Raw genomic sequence first — 23,582 nt, 5'->3', positions numbered from 1 at the left:
GCAATACGCAGATTTGCTCTGAGTTATTGCACAATGGCACCTCCTATACTGAGCCAGCAGATATAGCTAACATACTGGCTGACAGATTCAATGCCACCCCCCCAACTGCCCTATCACAATACCAGAAGCAAGCCTGGTACCCACCGTTTCTGTGGCACAGGTAAGAGCTGCATTGTCCAAAGCCAAGAATACAGCATCCATGGGATCTGATAATATCTCTGGCTGTGTCCTGCATGAGCTACAAAATGAACTGGCACCACATCTGTGTGCCCTGTTCAATCACAGCCTTACCTCAGGCTGTGTCACCAATGAATGGCGTACTGCTACAGTCATCCCACTCCATAAAGGGGGAGCAACTACAGATCCTGGGAACTATTGCCCCATTAGACTGACGAGTCTGGTATGCAAAACTGTGGAGCGTATCATCATGGGCCTGCTTATCAAAGATATAGGCAATCTCCAAACTCTTGACCCCGCACAGTTTGGCTTTGTCAAGTGGAGTTCCTGCCTGCTGAACCTGGTTGACTTCTTCGAAGCAGTCACCAAGGCTGTGGATGAGGGTAAGGCAGTGCATACAACCTATCTTGACCTGGCCAAGGCCTTTGATACCATTTCCCACTCCGGTATCATTGATAAACTCACCAAACTAGCAGCAATCATTACATCACTAGGTGGGTTGCAAATTGGCTCACAGACAGGACCTACAGAGTGAAAGTTGTGGATTCCAAGTCAGACTGTCAATCAGTCACATGTTGAGTCCCACAGGGCTCGGTCCAGGGCCAACTCCTGTTTGGCATCTGCTTCTCAGAATTCCAGGCCAACACAGAATGACTCTGGCTGACCAAGTTCGCTGATCAGCTAGGAGTCATTATCAACTCTCCAAGTGATGCTGACATCCTACAAAAGGGCCTCTATGAGACCAATGACTGGTGTCGGAACCATGGCCTGAAGCTTAACACTAAAAAATGCATTATCATCCCTTGGAAAAAAATCAGTTTCCATGAATTACCATGTTGATGGGACCCCACTGAACACTAAAGGGGCCAAAAGAGATCTGGGCACCCAGGTTGACAGCCACCTCACCTTCGACCACCACATTGCCACTGTGGTCAGAAAATCCTTCTACATGGAACAACTTATAACCAAAGGTTTCACATCCAGGAAGAAAGAGGTCATCATCCCTCTCTGCTCATCTCTCATTAGACCATTCATCGAATATAATGCCCCATTTGGCATGTACCTGACCAGATGCCTACAACAGCTGGAGAGGCCACAAAAGTACCTCACAAAAAGGATCCTAGGCCTTAAAGACATGTCCTACATGGACAGACTCAAGAAACATCAGTTGTTCTCAGTCTCTTATTGTCTACGTAGAGGTGATCTCTGCTTGACGTACAAAGCTGTGTGTAACCCAGCCCTACTTGAAATGCTACACCTAATGAAATCCCAATCCCCCAGTGCCACACACTACAGAGATCACAACCTCATTACCAGAATTAACAGAGCATGCTGGAGAGAATGGTTCATCTCCCAAAGACTGCCTATACTGTGGAATAAGCTTCCCATTCATGTCAAGCAGATCACCTCAATGGCCCTCTTCAAAAAAAATCTTGACGAGTGGATGGGTAACAGAAAGTTCACTCCAGGGATCATTCCAGTTGCCCTACTGGATAGGGGCACTGTGAACTAACATCAGGTGGTGTGGTGCCTGGGTATTTTTTTGGGAGCTAGGCTTGTAAAGGTTCCAGGGCCATTAGTAACCTATGAACTGTGGAGATGACTTCTTCCACCTTCTTTCTACGGCTGCTTGAGGTACTTTGGCTAGAATAGCGATGCTATGTAAGAAGCTCCAAACACACCTACACTTATGACAAGGGAACATTGTGACAACATGAAGTGTACTAGCACATAGTCATCTGTAACATATTCCAGCATAGATCTGAATTGTCAGTGAAGCATTGTAAAACAGGGATGACATTCCAGAAGACCCACACAGTGAAATATTCCACTGTATACCTCACAACTTCTTAAACTGAGAAATCTGGACAAAAACCACAAATAATGGGGGGACAAAGGCCAAAAATATTGACACTTTTTAAATATAGCTCCCACAAACTTAGAAAGTCGATAGATTGACTGGTTTTGCATTACCATAAATTTACTGATGAATATGAAGTCTGAAACTCAGATGGCCATGATTATTTTTCTGACTTTATTCCTCAATGATTTGTAAGTAATTTGCCAGAAAACCACAATTTTATGAAAAACAGGTCAAAAATATGTGGCAAAAATTTGGACATTCTCTGAAAATCTGGACAGTTGAGTGGTATATTTCTCTGTCTTAAAATATAACATTTTCATACATTCCAAAAGGTTGCGTTCCTTGCATCTTTTTCTTACTTTTTCTTAGTATGCACAAACCGTTTGTGTTGTTGTTTGATCATTAGTAGCATAGTTTACATGTGATTTAATTTAATTATGTCATTCCCTACATATATTAAATCTGTCATTTGAGCACTGTATAGGTCATAAGGTGACGATTAATTGAATGAATCTGGGCCATTGAGCCATTGCACCTTCTTTATTCATATGCAATAAATAGCCTGTGATATTGTTTTAACAGTTTAAGGGTAAGCTCAGTACTGCCTCCCTTTCTCATTATGAACTGCTCATTACTTTCCTGACATCTGCCCCCCAACCCCCCAAATCCATTGCCTCAGGATCAAAGAGCTCATCACTCAGTCCATACTGTCCCTTAAAGTCCTAGATTCACACCTCATGCCATTATATCAATGGATCTTTTGATGTTTTGCACTTAAATATCTCCATTTGTGCAACTGCCTGCCAAAAAAGCAAGCATTGTAGCTTAATAATTACAAAAGAGAAAAAGGACAATACCCCGTCTTCCATTTTATCAGAGTATAAATGCTGTCCACTACAAGAGGGAACAACTTGCAGTTGTTTTTTCAGAGCATTGATTCATATGATATATTTATTTATTTATATATTTATTTACTTACTTACACACACACACACACACACACACACACACACACACACACACACACACACACACACACACACACACACACACACACACACACACACACACACACACACACACACACACACACACACACACACACACACACACACACAAACACATGTTCTGCTGTGTATGTGGCTGGAGCTAGCAGAAAAGAAAGTTTATTTAAGACTGAGCTACATCAGTATTAGTGGTAACTTTAAATGACTTTTTGAAGCAGTCTCCTTTTCTGTGTATCTTACTTCCAAATATGTTGACAAGTAAACTGTTTTGCTTCTTTTGTTTTTAGCAGCTAACAAGTAATTTCTAAATGGCTACAGTTTAAGTACACATTCCATTCATAACTGTTCTTTAATCAGGTCATACTGTGACTATTTCTTCTCTCAGTTCCATTTAGTTTAGAACTGGTTTGCAAACTCCTGTAATAACGCACTCGAGCAAATGTGTATCTCATTTCTAGATCTGTTGCTGTGAAAATTGTTTTGCCTTCCTTGCTTTCAGTAAGAAAGAAAGAAATAATTACCACATTTCGGAATGTTTAAGCATGCATTACATTCATAACTGTTATTTAACATTAGATCACTCAGCCTATTTTTTTTCTGAATGACCATTTATTTCAGAAATGGTTTGCATAGTCTTTGATTCCATTAGTGTATTTAACAACTGTGGATTATGTGTTACATAATGTCATACAGCAAATGTATTTACCCTGTATGATAAAAAACTTAGTTTGGAATAAGTTATACATGACTTGTTTTATGTTTTCCTGCACACCCCAGGAGAACATTTAGCTTTTGTACTGCATAATATTTACAAAGTTAATGACCATAAAGTTATTTTTGAAAGACAACCATTTTCTTGTCTAGTTTATATTTAACTACAACTATTTATTAGTTGTTTTTGTTTTTGAGAAACATGACATTTTATGAGATGCATAGCTGGCCTTAGGCATAGGCCAACTAGGCGGCCGCCTAGGGCGCCGCTGCAGCAGGGGCGCTTTTCCAGTATTTATTTGGTGTAGGTAGACCAGGATGGGGGCACCAACTGGTGTGATAGGGGGCATCATGGAGCCCTTTCACCTAGGCCACCAGTTGACCTAAGGCCGCTCCTGATGAGATGTTTATACATTTGTCCACAGTTTTGATTACTAATTTTATACCCTGTCCCTTATTTATGGAAAAAGTATTGGGAATTAGTTTCCCATAACAGAGGTCATATAAACATTTGTTGCTGGTCAGTGTTTTGTGTACATCTGCATGTTAAATGTATTGTGAATTACTTCACCTAATGCTTTTGTATTTTGTTTCTTCGTATGTTGCAAGGTTTCTGCAAAGCTGTGCTTGCTGATGTCTTACAAACTCAGCAAGTAGAATATGTGGCAACATCTGCTCATTGGGTTGAGATTAGAGAATAATGCTTCACTCTTTAGATGGGTACCTATATTTGTCAAATCTCCCAGTGGGATGACATTGACTTCCTTTTCTGGGCATGCCCTCACCCTTCACACAAGAGCATCTATGGACAAAACATGTAATAGAAACTAAATTCAGATGGGATTCATGAAAATGTAGTTGATATTGGTGCAATATCAGTGATGGCAGGTCAGAAGGAGTAAGCATAATGTTATGGCATATAAACATGTCTTGTAGTGATAGAATGGCATATAACTGTAAGGTGCTGTGATACAGCTGTCACACGTATATGTTTGGGGACTGGAGGTATGGATTAACACTACTAACAGAGCTAAAACATCACATGAGTATAATATCATTTTGCCATTTATTTTATATGTCAGTATACATTTTATATTTTCTGATCTTGTGTGTGTGTGTGTGTGTGTGTGTGTGTGTGTGTGTGTGTGTGTGTGTGTGTGTGTGTGTGTGTATGTATATATATATATATATATATATATATATATATATATATAGATATATATATATATATATATATATATATATATAAATCACAATTAAAATGATGAATAAGACTAAAACAAGCAAGATAGGAGCACTTCAGGCAATCAGCAAGTATTCACTAAAACCACAGAAATTGGCTGAAGAGGTAACACTTTAATAGTTAAAATAAAATAAAAAATACGTATCAAAAGATGAACGCTTTCGCACTAGTAAACGGTGCTTCTTCAGATCTAAAATTTATCAGACCAAGTAGGTGTATATGCACATTAAATATCCAATCAATGTTTTAACAATCTTAATTTAAGCACAGGTTTTAAAGGCACAGAATCCATTTTGTCTCTATCCTATCTGTCTGAACTTTAACATCTCCCCCCTCTATCTATGACAAGTAACTTCTCAATAACCATGAATTTAAAACTGTGTTCTGCCCCTTCCTTAACAACATGCTTTGCTAAAGCATTCTTCATGTCTTGCCTATTAATATTATAAAGGTTTTCCCTGATTCAGTCTCTAAGACATCTGTTAGTTTTTTCCCACATTGTAAAACCACAGGTTTGACAGATAACAAGATATACTAAATTTTGTGTGCTACAATTAGCAAATGAGTTAAACTCAAAAACCCTATGGGAAATTGGATGCACAATCATCCTTTGTGTTCAAGAATGTCCCTTCACTTAAAAAAATGCTCTGCTATAAACCATTAAATATAAAGGATGATTTGAGTAACAGAATAAGTAAGAAGAAAGGGACTTTTCCCTGTAACAGATGTAATGTCTGTAGATATAATAGTACTGATGGTTTATTTTACCTACTTGGTCTGATGAATTTTAGATCTGAAGAAGCACTGTTTAATAGTGTGAAAGCATTCATCTTTTGATACATATTTTTTATACATTTACATATATTTACATTCATCCTGCAGTCTCTCATCTGTAATATAATACGCAAATGACTCTACTCTCTTATCAATCTCCAATACTATCTCTGAACTACACACACTAACACAGAATTCCTTTATCTCTGTTGAAAAATGGCTCAGAAACAATCAACTAATTCTTAACCCTAAGAAAACTCAGACACACTCTCACCTTAAATCAATTTTTTCTCTTTCCTCCCTAGATGGCACCAATATCTCCCCTGCCTCACACACTAAACTCCTTGGGGTAATAATTGATGACTGACTAAAATTTGGTTTGCATATACAACAGGCCATCAAAAAAAAACACTAAAAACTTGGACTACTTTATAGGAACAAAGAAATTCCTCACTACTGCCACTAAACGCACTCTTACGCAGGCATTACTCTTACCTAGTCTTTTATACGCTTCCCCCATCCTGACCAATATCTCTACTACCTCAATGAAGAAACTGGAACAAAGATACAACAAAATGGCTAGATTTATTCTAAACCAACCACTCTCTTCACATCACTGCCCCTCACTAAACAAACTTCAAGTGGCTGGAATATCCACCCCTTCTCCTACAATCGCAACTCCACACTACCTTTTCCATACTCTCCAACCCCTCTGCCTACCCTGCCCTCACCTTCCATGTTACTCTGTACTTTTCCCCCGGCCTCTCCAGAGTGCACATCTTCTCTCAGTTTATACACCCAAAAGGAATATTGGCAAACTACTTTACAAACACTCTGTCTCACTAAATTGGAAAAAAAACTCCTTCTCCATATTAGATCCAACCTTTCCTTTCCCTGTTTTAAAAAGGAGCTTAAATCCTACCTACTGAACTTGAAATTATTCCGTTACCTTGACCACACGTAGTCTTAATCTGTCCTACTGCATAACCTGTTCCATCTCCTAACTTTCTTTCTCTGTTAGCAACTTCTGCTTAAACTAACCTCCTAAACCCCCAGCTCTACTACTATAGCCCAAATATAGCCCCTCCTTTCTCCCACCCTCCCATTCTCCACACTAGTTATCTCCCCCCCCCCATTTCCTATCAATGTCTATACATTGTCCTTCTTTTGAACAATGATTATCTTTTCGTTTTTACTCTCATATGTAGTAACCTTTAGACCACTGCTATCAGTGCAACCCTTAATGTTTATATTTTTTTCTTTAGTTTTTCTCTCTGTAACTAATTTCGTATTTGCATACTTATTTTTAATAGTTTATGTCCTGTATGTTTATCTTTGCTTATGGTTTCCCTTGGGTTTCCACTGAAAATGGGTTGCTTACTATAAATGCAATGCAAATATTCATAACCTTTTCTTTTTACAATTATTTTGTATTGTGATTGCTATTTAATATTTGTATATTGTCACTTTATCTTTACTTATGTTTGCTGGGGCTTTTCCCCTCGGTTCTCCACTGAAAATGGGTTTGTTTGCAAACTCAGTTGGACTAACCCAGTTAAATGTGAAATAAATAAAAATAAATTATTTTAACTATTAAAGTATTACCTCTTCAGCCAGCTTATCAGGTTTTAGACAAAATGATGCTGAGAGATCTTTATTTATTTAAATTTGTTATCCGGGATAGAGCACTTATATGAATGGACATTTTGCAATCTCAGCCCACCAGTTACAAAAAACAATGGTATCATATTTGACAAACAGGGCAAGATAAGCAAAGCATTTGAACCAAAGACAAAAGCACAACTATATACAGTATTTGTATAAACATGATTCTTCTTCTCTTCTGGATGGCAGTTCAAAAATAAGATTTTTCGCCTGTAATAATGAAAAATCAAGGCTTAAGAGAAATATGCCTACATTTAGCAGCAACACTTATCACTAGCACATGACATGAAACTATTGCATACCAGGCACTGGGGGAAATACAGGTTTACCAAAGGAAAAAATGCACCCTTATCACTAGAGTTGTACCATGCCAAGTAGCCTCTGTCTCACTTCTAGCTTACTTAAGAAACTGAGGAGGGGGTACAAGCATAAAGCAGATGGGGAATGGTAGACACCTGCAAGAAATGAAGCTATCTTCAACATATAAATTCATTTTCTTTAGCACTTAAGATTACATAGTACTTTTGTCAGAACGCAGCTAATGTGTATGTATATCTGAGCTTTGGTGGATGCCATGAAAAACTGAGTAATAATAAAGCTTGCTGAAGCATTCATACTCTGCTGGTGTTACTAGTTAGCATGCAGATACACTTATTTTGGCTGTTAATATAACTTTGCTAGAAAATATCTGACAACTTGGTGTAAATCAGCTTTCTGTTAAGTGTGTCTCTTATCATTAATATCTACTTAACTGCTGTCAATATTTGAGTTTATTACTTGCTGTAAGTTCTGTTCCCTCTTAGGCCATATGTGAAAATGTACATGTGTGCATACTAATGTGCTTAGGCAGTTGTCAATTAACTAACACAATTGAAATGGATTAAATTTACTGCCAATAAATACACTGCACTATTACATACTGTTCTACTTAATGTTACTTTTCCTATTCTGATCCATTGCCACTTTACTCTGCTTACGATTAATATGTTTTTGCAGAACAAACAGAAAATGTGTTTATATTGGTATTTATCATTGAGTGTCTTGAATTTTAGCTAAAATAACAGCTAAGTAGCTTTCTTTTCAAACTAGAATAAAAATATGTTCCTGATTATTGCTGGGTTAAAGATACATTTCAAAAAACATACAGACAGCACCAGGTTGTTTTTGTATGTCTTAAGACATATGGATTTTACAGTTAGACTAAAGAATGCCATAATGTTTATATTGCAATACATGTTAGCACATGTCATATAGCTCTTTAAATAACAATCCTAATTTTACATACTTCTCCTTGAAATGTACTGTTTACTTCACTTTTTCATAGACAACTATTAAATTCTGCCTTGCATTTGACCTTTTTGATAGTATATAAAATAAGTAACAGAAGGTGTTTCAATTTCAGCCTATGAGCTTCAAGAATGCCCAGATCCAGAGCCATTTTTGCATGGAATAGTCATCGGTGCAGGCTATGATGTGGGGCAGTCTATTTCTTTTGAGTGCCTTTCAGGCTACCAGCTGATTGGACATGAGTTGCTTACCTGTCATCATGGAGCCAACAGAAATTGGGATCATCCATTTCCCAGGTGTGAAGGTAGGGATTACTAAAGATTCTACATTATTACTTATGAGTCATTTTTATCTCTGATATTTTGTTTGTACTTGAAAAAATATACACTTTGGAAGTAAAACCCTTCAGAATCCATTTACAAACAGATTGTAGGCACATTTGAAGAGAACATGTTAGTGGAAGTTACTTAACAACTGAACCCACTATCTCTGTGTTTTCCTTTCTCCCTTCATCTTTCTTTGCTTTATTATTTTAAACTGCCCTGTCTCACAGTGCTGCTTCTCTCTAGTTGGTCTTTGTTACTAATTTCTCACAATTATTGTGCTTGAGTATTGTTCCAGGTTAGATGAGATTTTGAGTGCCTTAATGGAATGACAGTATGCTTTTTTATTTCTTGAGGAAACTTCAGTGATAACACAAGAACTGGTGTTTTTCATTTTTATTGTAAAGTAATTTATTTCACTATTCTTGTGTTTAGTATTTACTCACATGTATTACACTTAAATATTGCAGTCTCAATCTAGTGTGCCTATAGACTAATTGGGATAGAATTCATTAATAAATAATTCTGGCATGTGGCAGAGTGGTAAGGCTGTGAGCTGAGATCTCATTGGTAGAGGGCTTGATTCCTTCAGCCCTCATTGCCACCTGTGTGACATTGAGCAAGTCACTTAACCAGACAATAGTTGGGTAACTGGGAATTTTGGCTAGACTCAATAGTCCCTTAGATTGCAAGGCTAATTACTACTTATAAGCATACAAATAGACCTTTAGCATTTTTTAAAGGAGTACTGATTGCAGAATGCCAAAATGATGCAATACAATAAATGAATATCTAAGAATTACACACATTTGCACACTGTTAGATACATAACTCTTATTATTGTTATAAAAAAAATTGCACTTTTTTCGTCTGCTTTTACTGTATTTGTTTCTTCCTACTTTATTAATTTTTATTGCTTTTGCTGCCTGTTTTTAAAAGTACTTAATTGCATTTATTCTGCTGCATGTATTACTGCTTGTTAGTAGCCTGATTAAATTGTAACTCTTATTCTAAGCCTTTGGTTTAAGCACTTGGGCTTCAGACCAGTTGTTTTACATTAAGAAGGTTTGTGGTCTGCACTGTTGTGGCAGAACAGGTACCTTACATCCTACTAAGTTGGGAGTTGCTGATTGAAGGCTCAGTGTCTGTTATTCTAAAAGTGTATCAGTTCTGGTTTAAGCACTTGGGCTTAGGGTCAGTTATTTGACATTAAGAAGGTGTGGTCTGCACTTTTGTGGAAGGAGAGGGTAGATTCCGCCCTTCTGAGATGGGAGTTTCTGGTTAAAGGCTTATTGAGCCTGCTTATTTGAACTGTTTCTTTCTGAAATTGGTACGCCTTGTTTGCTGTAGCATAGATTAGATTCAGACCTGCTGAATCTAGCTTTGTCTGTATAACTTGAGCACTAATCCAGGCCATCTTTTTTGGAGAAGGTTCCCCTGCACCCTAGTAGCAGGAGTGTGTGGTTAGAACTTGTCTGATCGAAGACTGCTGGAACTGGGCTCAGTTCTTAGCTTTTTATTGGTTAATTGGTTTAAATCAGTTTGCTCTTTTGCTACAGCTACATTAAAAAAATACACTTTATGCATCGCTGCTTAGCTAGGGTTAAACTATTCCTGGCGCCATAAAGTTTGCTCTTCAAATTTTCCCTTAGAACTAGCCAGTTTTTTAGTTTTAGCACTCAAATCTGTTTCTTTCAGCTCAGCACTTGTTCAGATCTCATTGTAATCACTAAATAAGCTACAAATTACTACAGCACTCAACTTTCCTCACTTGTCTAGAGGAAAACAGTTTTAAGTACTTAATAAATAAGCACCTATCCAGGCATGTGTATGAGTCAGCTCCCAGTGTTTTCTCCTGTCTACCTGATGAATTTGGGCATCTTGGGGCAATGCAGCAATTGCCTCATGTACACAGACAACCCTCTCCTCCTACTAACCAACACTACAGCCTATGAGAGATGTACTTATATAGCCAAACTGGAAGCAAAGCCCTCTTCACCCAAGACTGGACTAGACAGTTAAGAGGAGAGGGTAAACACTTGCACCACATCACACTCATCACATAGTCCCTCAAAACCTACACTACCAAAACACACACATAGAAACACAAAACACACACCTACATTCATGGAGGCTCTCAACAAAAATCTGCCCAAGCAACAGAGACCTCCAAAGCAGAAACACAAGCAACCTCCACCCCCCAACACAATCCAAATGACACATAACCCACAAACTCAGTGTGCCACTCAACCACAGCCCATAAGGCATAACAACATACTCAACACTCTAGTCAAAGGTGACTCTATAGTCAGGCAGATGTTCCACTCATCAGGCTAAACAAGGAGAAAATTACTATCAGCTGCCTGTCTGGTGTCAGGATCCGCCACATAACGCACGCTCTCAGGTCACTCCACAACAAGTACAAATATGACTCTGTATTGTCCATGTTGGTGTGAATGACCTGAGATGTACCTCCCTGGACTATATGAAAAGAGACATGGAGGAGCTCTCCAATCATGTAGCCCAGGCAGGTATGACCCTAGCCCTGAGTAGCATCCTGCCATCACCCAGATTGATACCACAGTACAAGGACAAAATGATCGACTTCAACAATTGGCTAAGCTTCTGGTGTCATTCTAAAGGGATCCAGTATCTGTCTGCATGGGATGACATGATCAACAGACCATGATGCTTTACCAGAGATGGCCTGCACCTGTTGTCCTTGGCATTCCGGATACTGGCTAAGGCTCTTGCCACCGCTATAGTGCCTTTTTTAGGCAAGGCTCAAATGACAAATTCTCTACCGTAATAGGCACAAGCAAGCAAAATCTGAGGGTAATGCTACTCAATGCTAGAAGTCTAAACCTCAAAATGCACTCACTTGAGGCACTCTTTAAAGTGGAGAACATCGACATCGGTGCAGTGATAGAGACCTGGTTCAAGGCTGCAGAGAGCACCCATGCATTACCATGCTATAATTCATACCACACCTTTCGGCCACCTAACCTGAACCGAAACTCTAAAGGTGGTAAGTGTGTACATATTCATTAAGGATATCCACACCTCCAGGCTAGTTGCTCAGCATAATGCATCCGAGATTATCCAAGTGCAGCTAACTCTGGGCAAGACCACAATCCAAGCTGTAGCTTGCTAAAGATCCCCCGCCATGCCCCAGGATTCACACTCCTCATTTCTTGATACACTGGAAAATATTAGAGTATAACCTAACACCCTAATAATGGGCAATTTCAACCACCCCACCATTAACTGGGAAAACTACTCATGTACCAATTCTTTTGCTCAACATTTTCTGGAATTCATAAATTCCAGCGTCTTGGATCAACTTATCCACACCCCCACCAGGGGCAGCAATATCCTAGACCTGGTCATTACCAACATGGGCGACCGATGTTCCACACCAGCTAATCACCCTAGGCATCCACATCCCAGCCCCACCAGACATTAGGGAAACCACTGTAAAAAATTTCTCCAAAGCCAACTTCACGCTTCTTAAGACAGAATTGGCAAACTTCACGACACCCATGCAGATGGACAATAGAGGTACAACTGCTGAATCCTACACAAATGCACTTTATAGGCACTTACACTTGTGCATGGATCATGCTATCCCTAACAGAACCAAGATGCTATCCTCCAAAAAAAGGAAGTCAATCTGGTGGTCCCCTGCCATAAACAAACTCTACAACAGAAGAAAGAAACTGCTGCAAAAAATAGTAAAATCCCATAATTGGAGAAACTCCCTGGTCAGCCTGAGTAAGAAGCTGAGATCCCTCATAAAATCCTCCAAAGCTAGTTACGAAAACAAAATCACCACTGTTTCTAAAGACAACCACAAAGCATTCTATAGCTATGTCAAGAATCTCAATGGCAACACTCAGATCTGCTCTGAGTTACAGCACAGTGGCACTAAATATACAGAACCAACTTATATTGCCAACATCCTGGCAGACAGGTTCAGTACTAACTTTACCCCCCTCTCACCCCCTAACGGTCCCATCTCTATACAGGAAGAATGCAAAGGTCCTGTAATCACAGCTGCAGAGGTAAAAAATACACTCTCCAAAGCCAAAAACACAGCATCCATGAGACCTGACAGCATCCCAGACTGTGTTAAGCATAAACTATAGAATGAACTGGCACCCCACCTAAGCACCATGTTCAATCGTAGCCTCACCTCAGGCTTTGTGCCCACTGAATGGGGCACAGCAACTGTTATCACACTCCAGAAAGGAGGAGCCACCACGGACCCTGGGAACTATCGCCCCATTAGCCTAATGAACCTGGTCTGCAAGGCCATGGAACATATCATCATGGAACTTATAAACAAAGACATTGGTAATCTCCAAACTCTGGACCCCACCTAGTTGGGGTTTGTAAAAGGCAGATAGACTTCTTTGAAGCAGTCACCAAAGCCGTAGATAAGGGTAAGGTGGTTCATACAGCCTATATAGATCTCTCCAAGGCTTTCAAAACCGTTCTCCACTCAGGAATTATAGATAAACTCACTAAACTAAGTATAAATCCTTATGTCACAAGATGGGATGCCAAATGGCTCACTGCCAGAGAACCCACACTGTGAAATTAGCAGACTCCAAATCCGACTTGAGACAAGTGGAGTACCACAGGGTTCAGTCCTGGGTCCTCTCCTGTTTGGTATCTACTTCTCTGAAGTACAGGCTATCACAGAATGTCTTTGGCTAACAAAGTTTGCAGATGACTGCAAACTATGAGCCGTAATTGAAACATCCTACCAAAGGACCTCACTGAGACAGATGCCTGGTGTCAAAGCCATGGCCTCAAGCTCAATGCCAAAAAGTGCATTGTCATCCCTTTTGGTAAAAACTCTGTACCCATGAACTACCACATAGGTGGTAGGCTACTTAACACTGAAAGTGTGATAAGAGACCTTAGGACACAGGTGAACAGTAGTCTCTCCTTTGATAATCATGTCACCACAGTAGTCAGGAAATCCTTCTATGTGGCACACCTCATCACAAAAGGTTTCTCATCCAGGAACAAAGGAGGTCATTGTTCCCTTAAACTCATCACTCATTAGACCCCATTATAGAATACAACGTCCCTTTTAGTATGTACCTCACAAGACATCTACAACAACTGGAAAGGCTGCAGAAGTACCTCACTAAAAGGATTACCGGCCTCAAAGAGATGCCCTATGCAGACTGTCTCAAAAAACTCCAGCTTTATTCCATCACATATTGCCTACTCAGAGGTGATCTCTGCCTAACATACAAAGCTATGTCAAACCCAGAGCTGTTGGACATGCTCCACTTAAAGAAATCCCAATCCTTCCAAGCTACACGCTCTAGGGAACTAAACCTTGTCACCACAATAAACAGAACATGCCGGAGGGATAGATTCCTGTCCCAGAGACTTCCCATACTCTGGAATAAACTACCTATCTATATCAAACAAAGCTCCTCATTAGCACTCTTCAAGAAAAATCTTGATGATTGGATGGGAAATATGACATTCACCCCGGGGATCACTTTTGTGGCTCTGTTTGACAGGGGCACAGGAAAATAATTTTCTTGGGTGGGGAAAGCCAGGGTACCTTTTTGGCTAGGCTTATATAGGCCCTACGGCCAATAGCCTAGTACCTGCCCATGAACCTATGAACCTCTGATCACAGCATATGGCAAGAAAGGGGAGTGCCTGCTCAATATAAGTTGAGGTTAAAAAAGGCTTCCAAAGTTCCTCGTGCTGATACCAGTGCAAGACTCGGAGACTGCATATACTGCTGGCTTTTAGGGTTTCTATTAACATATGCTGAATAGACCAGTAGCACAGTGCAGCTAAAAATGGACCTTTAGCACAGGAAAGATCAAACTATTAGTCTAAACATCAGAAGTGTCTTATACCTTCCTTCAGATATGTCTGTTGTCATTATGACAGCTAGCATACTTTGTGCTATGCTTGCTTAGATTATTTATTTTCATTTGTCATCCATACTTCCATCTCTTCTTCGCGGTGGTGGTGCTGCGGTAGCGTTGTCACCTCACAGTAAGACGTTGTCCTGTTTGATTCTCAGCTAGATCGTCTTCTGTGTGGAGACATGCGTGAATGGACGTACCTTGATTGAAGGCTGTGCATCAGGGCTGGCAACTCGGCACATAAAAATCTACTGCCAATCATTAGCGGGCCGGAGTTCCACTGTGGCGACCCCTAACCGGGAAAAGCCGAAAGACACAACAACTTCCATCTCTTCTTCATTCTTCTTTAATAGTTCCCCCTTTATCTGAAACATTTATTTATTTATTTTATTATTGTATTGTTTGATTGTTTATGTATGTATGCATGAATATATATTTCTTAACTGGATTAGAGCACTGATCCACCTTGAGCATTTTCAGGCAAAAACACACAGCTTTCTAATTTGGAGTCAGATGTGCTAGCGTTGTACCACAAGATTTGTTGGTACCTGTGATAATAGAGTAAGCCTATGTCACTGTCTTAGCTTACTGTGGTCTCTTCTGCAGTGTACGCTCTGAGCTGTCATAACAATTTCTCATACCACAGCCTTTTATTCCCTTTGATTATATTGGCATTCATTCTGAAACATTATTTCCTCAAATGATGCCTGACTCCCAGAGTGCTAGCCAGGACAATAATACTTGACAAAGGGATACACTAAAGGCCAAGTTGAAACTGTATGAATGTCGGCATTTGAGACATTGTTGATGCAAGCATTGAAGACAGTGACTTATCCAGAGGAGTGAGCTTTGATTTCATTATTTGATATCTGGTGGTTGGATGTTTGATGGTAATGCAGTGGGCAGCTGACCAAGAAAATCTCTGCATGGTATCTGTGATGTAGTTCAGCCCTAACACACATGGAAGTTAACAGTATATCTTTCTAAAACTGTACACATATTTCAGGAAATACCTAAACTGTCAGTGCATATGCAAGATATGAGGGGGACCTCTCTCTGCAGTGTTTTCTGTCCTCTCAAAAAAAAAGAAAGGTAATGGTAGGTAGATAGAATATTGGAGGTCAATTTCAGAGCCAACTTCTGGAAGAATTTTTGGGTTCATTCTGAGATGCCCCTCATCTTTGAGTTACATCATAAGGACCTCAAACTCTGATATCCTGTCTGTGGTGATGCTAGCCAAAAGTAGGAGCTTTTACTAGCTGTGAACTTCAACACTACTAAGTCTGCAGGATTAGATGAGTAATAGATACCCATCATTTTAATTAAGTTGAAATTTTAGAAAGAAAATGGATTATTCAGATTGGGACAGTGCTGTAGTACTTTATTTTGGAAATGCTTAACCACTTGCTGCCTGTGGGCAAACTGAAAGATGTTTGTATTTGAAGGCATTGGCTATTGATTGGTTATCTTTACCACATGGCAGGATTCCAAGCAGCCTCAATAACCTGTGTAATTCCATCTGACAAATCTGGCAGGAACAGAAGCCATGTCCTGAGATGCAGTGCGTGTTGTCCCAGTCATGGAAGATAACATTGTCATGGAAGAGGAGAGTGCTCCTTATGTCTAGAAGCCTGAGAGCTTGAAACTGTAACTTTCTCTGCTGTAAAAGGAAGACAAGAATGAGATCTATTTTCATTTGAATATTGCAGTGATGTAAAGAATCAATAAAAATGGTGAGAATGCATACAGATTTCCTCATGACACTAGTGAATGAGAGAATATGTTCTTTGCAACCTCCCTATTTTACTGACGTGGACAGAAGAAGAGGAGGACAGTATTCTTGTGAGAGATTAACAGGCCATTTTTGAAGGGCCCCATTTCTAGAAGGCGTTGGCAGATAGGAGTAGTATCTCAGGGAGAGTGTGCCAGCTTGATAACTTGCCTGTGGAAGAGAGTAAAGTCCATGTCAACTACTACTACTAGCTCATGCTGTAATATACTACCTTGATGAGTAACCGGCACTAAAAGGCCTACTTTAACACTGCCACTTCCCACATACTCGCAAGCTTCTTGAAAACCAACTGGCATTCAAAACACATAGAAGAAAACACCTCTGAACTCCTGGCTCTGTATCTGTACATCTCCACGATAAGTAGAACATCTTTGATTCTTCTTCCTCTTCTACTATACCTCTGCTCTCCTGTACTCTGTTAACAACTACCCCTCTGTCTTCACCTACTTCACCTTCTATCTGTGCCGCTTTTATTTCATTTATATGTCATAATTATAGCAACCTTTTGCTTTCCACCCTTGTAAATAACTCAGTACTCTCTATTGTGACATCTGTCGTACGGCATAATTATTTAACTATATCTGTACAGAATATAATTAGTATAAGAAGCTTTATTACTTTATGTATAGCTACTATATTATCTTTTTTGACATTGTAAAATGTATTTTAATTGTATGTTGCCTGATATTGTTGATATTATATAACTTGAAAGATGTTGTTTGTACTGTGAGTACTAGAGCTTTTCTCCCACACCCTTCAATGAAAAGGGGATTTTGTGCCCAGACAGACTTTATCGGTCAACAAATGTAAAATAAATAATAAATAAACAAAATACAGATAAACAAACAAATAAGTAAATAATAACGTCATTGCCAAATTTGAGGTAAACATCACTGCTTACTTGAGGGGTATGATTACATATTTAGTTACTACATGAGGAAGTGCTTGTCTGAAGCTCTGAAAGTAGCTTTAACTTTAGGAACATCAGGATCAGGAAGTCTGCTTTTAGTTTCAACATGATGATGTGGCATCCTATTTAAGATACCAGAAAAAAGAGCTGATTTGGCACCCCACTCAGTTAAAAAATAGGTCCATTCCCCAAAGCTGAAGACAGAAATAAGAAGTCCTCTCTTGCTACTGTAGCAAACTGCTTGCTACAGATGTAACAAGTAGCAGCTGCAATTATAATACCAACTGCAAAGTGCTTCAATAGTTCAGCTCTTCAATTGTGACTGCAAAGACAGTATCGACATTCATTTTCTGAATGTTGGTACTGCAATACCACCCCATAAACAAATGCTGATCATCTTTCCTTGCACTTTGCTCCCAATGCAGCTGCCCCCTTTGCCACACGCTAACTACACCTCTGTCAGGGCCCAAAGTGAAGGTTAATTTTACAGAATCTGCTTCAAGACTGGCTGTAGAAAAGAAACACCCACCAGAAGATTGAGGACATGTCATCAGTTCAAGGCCTGATGACAGAGTCCATCACCAGATAAATGTCCATGACCATATGGTGACTCCACTGCTAACACACAGCCCATTGGAACAGTCACATCCCAAAATATTAAAAGACTATAATGAAGATCAAATCGGCAATTGAATGCACAGCAGAGTTCATCCCTGGATCCTGTTTGCATACTTATCAGTCTTCTGAGGCTATGACTTCCAGCTCCTCTCCCAGAATTATCTAACATTTCAAAAAGATTTTTTTGTGTTAGTGTGGGACGTCCTTTGAACAAGATGTCAAAGATGGAACAGCTTGCAATATGTATGGAGGTTCTCTGAGACTCCAACAATGGGTACAATCACTGCAGAGATGTTTCAATGGAGTTGAATGATGCTACCAATATCCAGTCATCAAGATAAGGGAATACATGGATGCCTTTTATTTCTGTAAGGCTTGGCCTGCATAGCAACACTTATTTAACATTTTTGTGAGCCAAGAAGGCCATATGGTAACACTTTGTACAGCAATTGATGTCTGCTCAGAGCTAAATGGAGGAATGTTATGAGTGAAATTCAAATATTTAAAAGAAAGAAAGTTGTATCTCTTGTACAAAGACACCATCCAGGTACTCTGTAGGTTGATATTCAGAAACGGAATATAAGAGATTTGCTGTTGGATGTTGCTAAGTAACAGATTGGTTTGGAATGTCTCGGCCTGTTTGGGACCAGAAATAGACAAAATACCTACATCTTTTCCAAAGATGGGGCAGTCCATACATTTTCTTTGAGCAGTATAGTCTGGGTCTTCCTCCAAAGCTTCTCCAAGAAGGACTACTCTAGCAGTGAAGCACTTTCTGAGGGAAGACTGTGTCCTCCAGAACAAAGCCAAGAGTTACCAAATGTAGAAGCCACTAGTCTATTGTGGCAGTTCCTCAAGCTTAGACAAATGTAGAACCATCCCCATGAGCAGTCTCAGACCAGAGTCAAGAGTATTTCACAATAGTTGGAGGCCGCTGACAATTTGGGGTCAAAACTGTATGATGCTTAACAGAATTAAAAGCTTTTCTGTGATAGTGAGGAGGCTTACTGCTCTGTTGAACAGACTTGAAAGGTGAAGGTGGTGGATCATACAGGTCTTCCACAAAGGTCAGAGCCTACTTCCACCACAGTACGCCATTTATCAAGTCCCAAGAAATGAGCCTCCAAGTTCTGGTCCCTAAGGTCTTCCTTATGAGGGAAGGGGAGGGGAAAGGATTAATCCTAGTCATGCCATCATATGCAAGCACCAGAAGCATTGCTAGGGTGGGGCAAAGAGGGTAGCCACCCTGAGAATAAAGTGTTAGGGAGCACAATCAGCACATCCTGGTTGGTCTTCAGTGCATACCCGCATTTAGAATTAAACGCCAGTATACTGTTTGTAGTCAAAACTGGAGTGCTATAGCAGACTGTGTTGCATAAACTCCTTTTTGCTCCTCAAGTTAAAGTTTAGGTGGGGTGCCAGATTGTGGAATGGCACCAGGTGCAAAGTTAGGTAGCTATACCACTGGAAAACTCAGTGGTGTATATATATATATATATATATATATATATATATATATATATATATATATGATAACTCACTGTTGAGGCCATATGCAGAGTCTTCACAAAGCTCTCCTTGAGCCCAAATTCTAGAAGACCCAAATTATAGCTACGTGGGAATGCAGCTATGACAGGTTAGAATAAGTAACGACACTAAGTCCCACTGTATCATAGGAGTACAATATGTTGTCACACTTTTCAGAAGCCTTGGAATGATTGCTTGGTGGAAAGCTGGTAAAATGCTGGGGTCTCTGGGACTAATTCTGGATCAGAAAGATCACATAGTAGACAGTATTAGAATGGTAAGGCAGTTACTTTAACCCTTTAGACTGTGGCATGAGGAAACTGCCCACCTGTATGTGGACTGAAGGAGCAGAGCAAAGGTGCCATTAGGCTGTTCAAAGAGCAAACACCATGTTTGGGTGCCAGGAAGGACAGAGCTCTTTAGGCTACTTTTCCGAGAATGGAAAGGATATTTTTAAAACTTTTTTTAACAATATTTACACAAATATTACAATATTTTTACACAAATGCTTTCAACTTTCAACTTAATAGCATATATATATATATATATATATATATATATATATATATATATATATACATATTTATGCATACATATGTAAAATTGTATTCTTAATGGTAGAACATTGAGGATAAACCTTAAACATCAGAAAGAAGAAAAAAATACAGATGACAGAAATCAACAGCATATAGCCATAACATGAGCACAAAATAAACATACCCTAAACTGCACCAGTTACAAAAGGAAAACAAATTATTTAATTTTGTAATTGGTGAGCTTAAAAAATGACATTATCCTCTGATACATGTTGTCTGAAGAGTGGTACTGTAAGGGAAAGGGGACTGGGGCTGTGGCATGATAAGAGTTAGGGTTAGTACACAATTAAGGATGATGTCTTACCCCCGCCCCATGCTACCGTTCCCTTGGCCACTAACCTTAATCCTGGTACTCCATATAACCCCAAGCCTGCACATTACCTTACCGACAATCTTAACCTCAAAACATTCACACATGCGTGCACACACATCCACATACAAATGCTATGACACAGGCAGGAAATCATACATGCCCCTAAATCTATCCTCTTCCCTAGCCCTTATTCTAACCTTAACCCACAAATACTGTAGTGGGCACATACACATTCACACACAGACATGTTACAAAAGCACAGCACATACACTTATCACTACTGAGAAGGCAAGCTCCACCAAACCAATAGCATACTTTTGCACTGTTTACAGTCAATATGATCATTTTTCATTTGTACACTAGCGACTATCAATAATCTTTGCAGATAATCCTTACACACACACAAATATATATATATATATATATATATATATATATATATATATATATATATATATAAATATATACATTCATATATATATATATATATATATATATATATATATAGATAGATATATTTATGAGACTGCTGGATAATATCAAAGACCCATATAGTCAAATTACTGATGCTTGAGAAAATAATAGAGAAAATCTTGTTCAGCAAAACCAGAAAAGGATGAAATCTAGAAAATCGAACTAGACAAGTTACCAGATGTCCGGTTTTCACTTAAAGGAACACGTCTCCAGTTACAGGCAGCCTACACTAAGTAAGTATCAGTGGATTGAAATGGAGATTGCAGTACAGTGAGGATCGTGACATTTACCCTTTTCTCTCTGTAATGTGATCTTGGAGTTGATGTATATAATTTAGGGGGTGTGGGGATGCAGTGGGGCTTGGCCCCCTGCAAAGCTGCTAATACTTAATGTAGCCTGCCTGTAACCGGAGACATACTCTTTTAAGTGCAGACTAGACATCTGGCAACTTGTCTAGTTTGATGATGGTTTTGTCCTTTTATGGTTTTGATGAACAGGATTTTTGCTATTTTCATCTCAATCTTCTGTAATTCGAGTATATGGGTCTTAGATATTATGACATAGACCCATATACACACACGCACACACACACACACACACACACACACACACACACACACACACACACACACACACACACACACATATGTATATATACATATGCCAAGACCATCCAAGTAAAGGCCTAGATTTCTAACAGCTTCAACTGCAGTGCATGTGTTTTTCCTAGTTTTATCTGATACAAATTTTAGAGGTACACCATCTAGGTGAACATGTCTCTCAGACAGTCTATCAGGTAGTAGACACCCATATTATACTCCATGTCATTTATAAGCAGCTTGCCATACTCTGCATAATTGCTCTGCAGCATTTATTTATTTGTACATCTCTGCCTTCATCTTCTCTTGCGCAATCTCCTTCAAAATTGTAGTTTATCCTCAGATTTCCATTGGTGTTTGACAATGTTTTTATCTTTTGTCTTGATTATTATTAATCCTAATTATTCTAGCTCATAATTTGCCCCTGCTTCTCTTTCTTTATCCCGCCAAAACAAAACAAAACTTGCATTCATTTTGTTTCCCTTCCAGATACCTGTGGTGATAGCCCCTGCATGTTCTATTTATATACAATAAGCTCCATAGAGTTCTAAAAATGAGTTTTCATCTTATGTATGTTCCCTTATCCGCTCATTTAACAGCTGCTGTCTACTTTGGGAAACATATGCTCCAGCTTCATCTGGATATAAATATATCGGTGTAAATATTTGCTAGAAAAATTCAAAATTTTCTATTTGTCACATATTTGGGGAACTAACAGGTTTACACCCATTCATCCTAACTTACTTAATCCCCCAACTCTTTCTTCCATCTCACTCATGCATTATCTGCTGCACACCTACTAGCCTGTAGTAATTATTTATATCTCTTAGTTATCAAGTTTTAGTAGATGGACTAGCTTTCCTGGAGTCCATTATTAAACTCTCTACCTTCACCTTTTGTGCTCTGTTATTTAATGCGCACTTTAATTTCTTACACTTGACTGACTACCTCAAATATCCGTACCTAGCCTTCTCTTCTGAACCAGATTCTGGCTTATTTTATTCTAGCGTGAGATCACCCCTGCTCTACACAGTTTTCCTTGCACTTCAGTGTCATTTCTTCCTTGCTCTGTTTCCAAAGTCCTTCCCTCCATGCTGCTCAAAAGAAAACCTATGACAGTGTCTATGAAGCTTCTTTTAGTCATGAGATAGTAGTTTCTATTTAGTTTATTATGTCTAACTTTGACAAACATAAGCCTCATTTGTTTTTCTCAATAGAAGGTTAGAAGATCCAGAAAGGCCTCAGGCTAATATACCCTCAGTCTTTGTGGGCAGAATCAGGTTATCCTACGTAACTCATGACCAATTCCCCTCCCATATAAAATCTAAAAACCACATTTAAGTGACAAATAAAAATACCTTTATATATATATATATATATATATATATATATATATATATATATATCATCAGCTTCAAAATTTCAACAAAAACGTTTGTAGTCTGGACTTTCTGATCTTTCTGTTTGAAATCTAAGTTCATCGTTTTCCATTTACGTACCTTCATTTTTACTTTCAGTGTCACCTCATTACATGAAGTTTACATTCACTATGTTACTTTTGACATTAACCTGATTCTCAGATATTCCACTCCATGCCAACCAGTAGTCAATTATTTAATTGTGGCATTCCTTGCTCCAGACAGACAAGAATCAAACTACCTAGGAAAATTAAATGTGAGAAAATCTGTTCAGATTTACTTGACAAGTAGCTTTTGCATTTCTTGTTCAGCTAAAATGATTTTCTCATATAACATGTTTAATTTTGGCACTGAATACCCCAAATTCACTCC

General features: G+C 39.0%; 1 protein-coding gene across 1 annotated transcript in view; it reads left to right on the top strand.

The window, feature by feature from the left end:
• Positions 1-23,582, top strand: part of LOC122792225 (CUB and sushi domain-containing protein 1-like) — a 3,080,606-nt gene that overhangs the window by 1,845,334 nt on the left and 1,211,690 nt on the right. Inside the window, exon 37 of the mRNA XM_044059969.1 lies at positions 8,844-9,032. Within this exon, the coding sequence (XP_043915904.1) occupies positions 8,844-9,032 (189 nt within the window). The remainder of the gene's footprint in view (positions 1-8,843; positions 9,033-23,582) is intronic.

The sequence above is a fragment of the Protopterus annectens genome, chromosome 1.part2, assembly GCF_019279795.1.
Source record: "Protopterus annectens isolate FY-2018-M chromosome 1.part2, PAN1.0, whole genome shotgun sequence".
Lineage (NCBI taxonomy): Eukaryota > Metazoa > Chordata > Ceratodontiformes > Protopteridae > Protopterus > Protopterus annectens.
The sequence above is the reverse complement of the archived record's forward strand: the minus strand, read 5'-3'. Positions and strand labels throughout refer to the sequence as shown.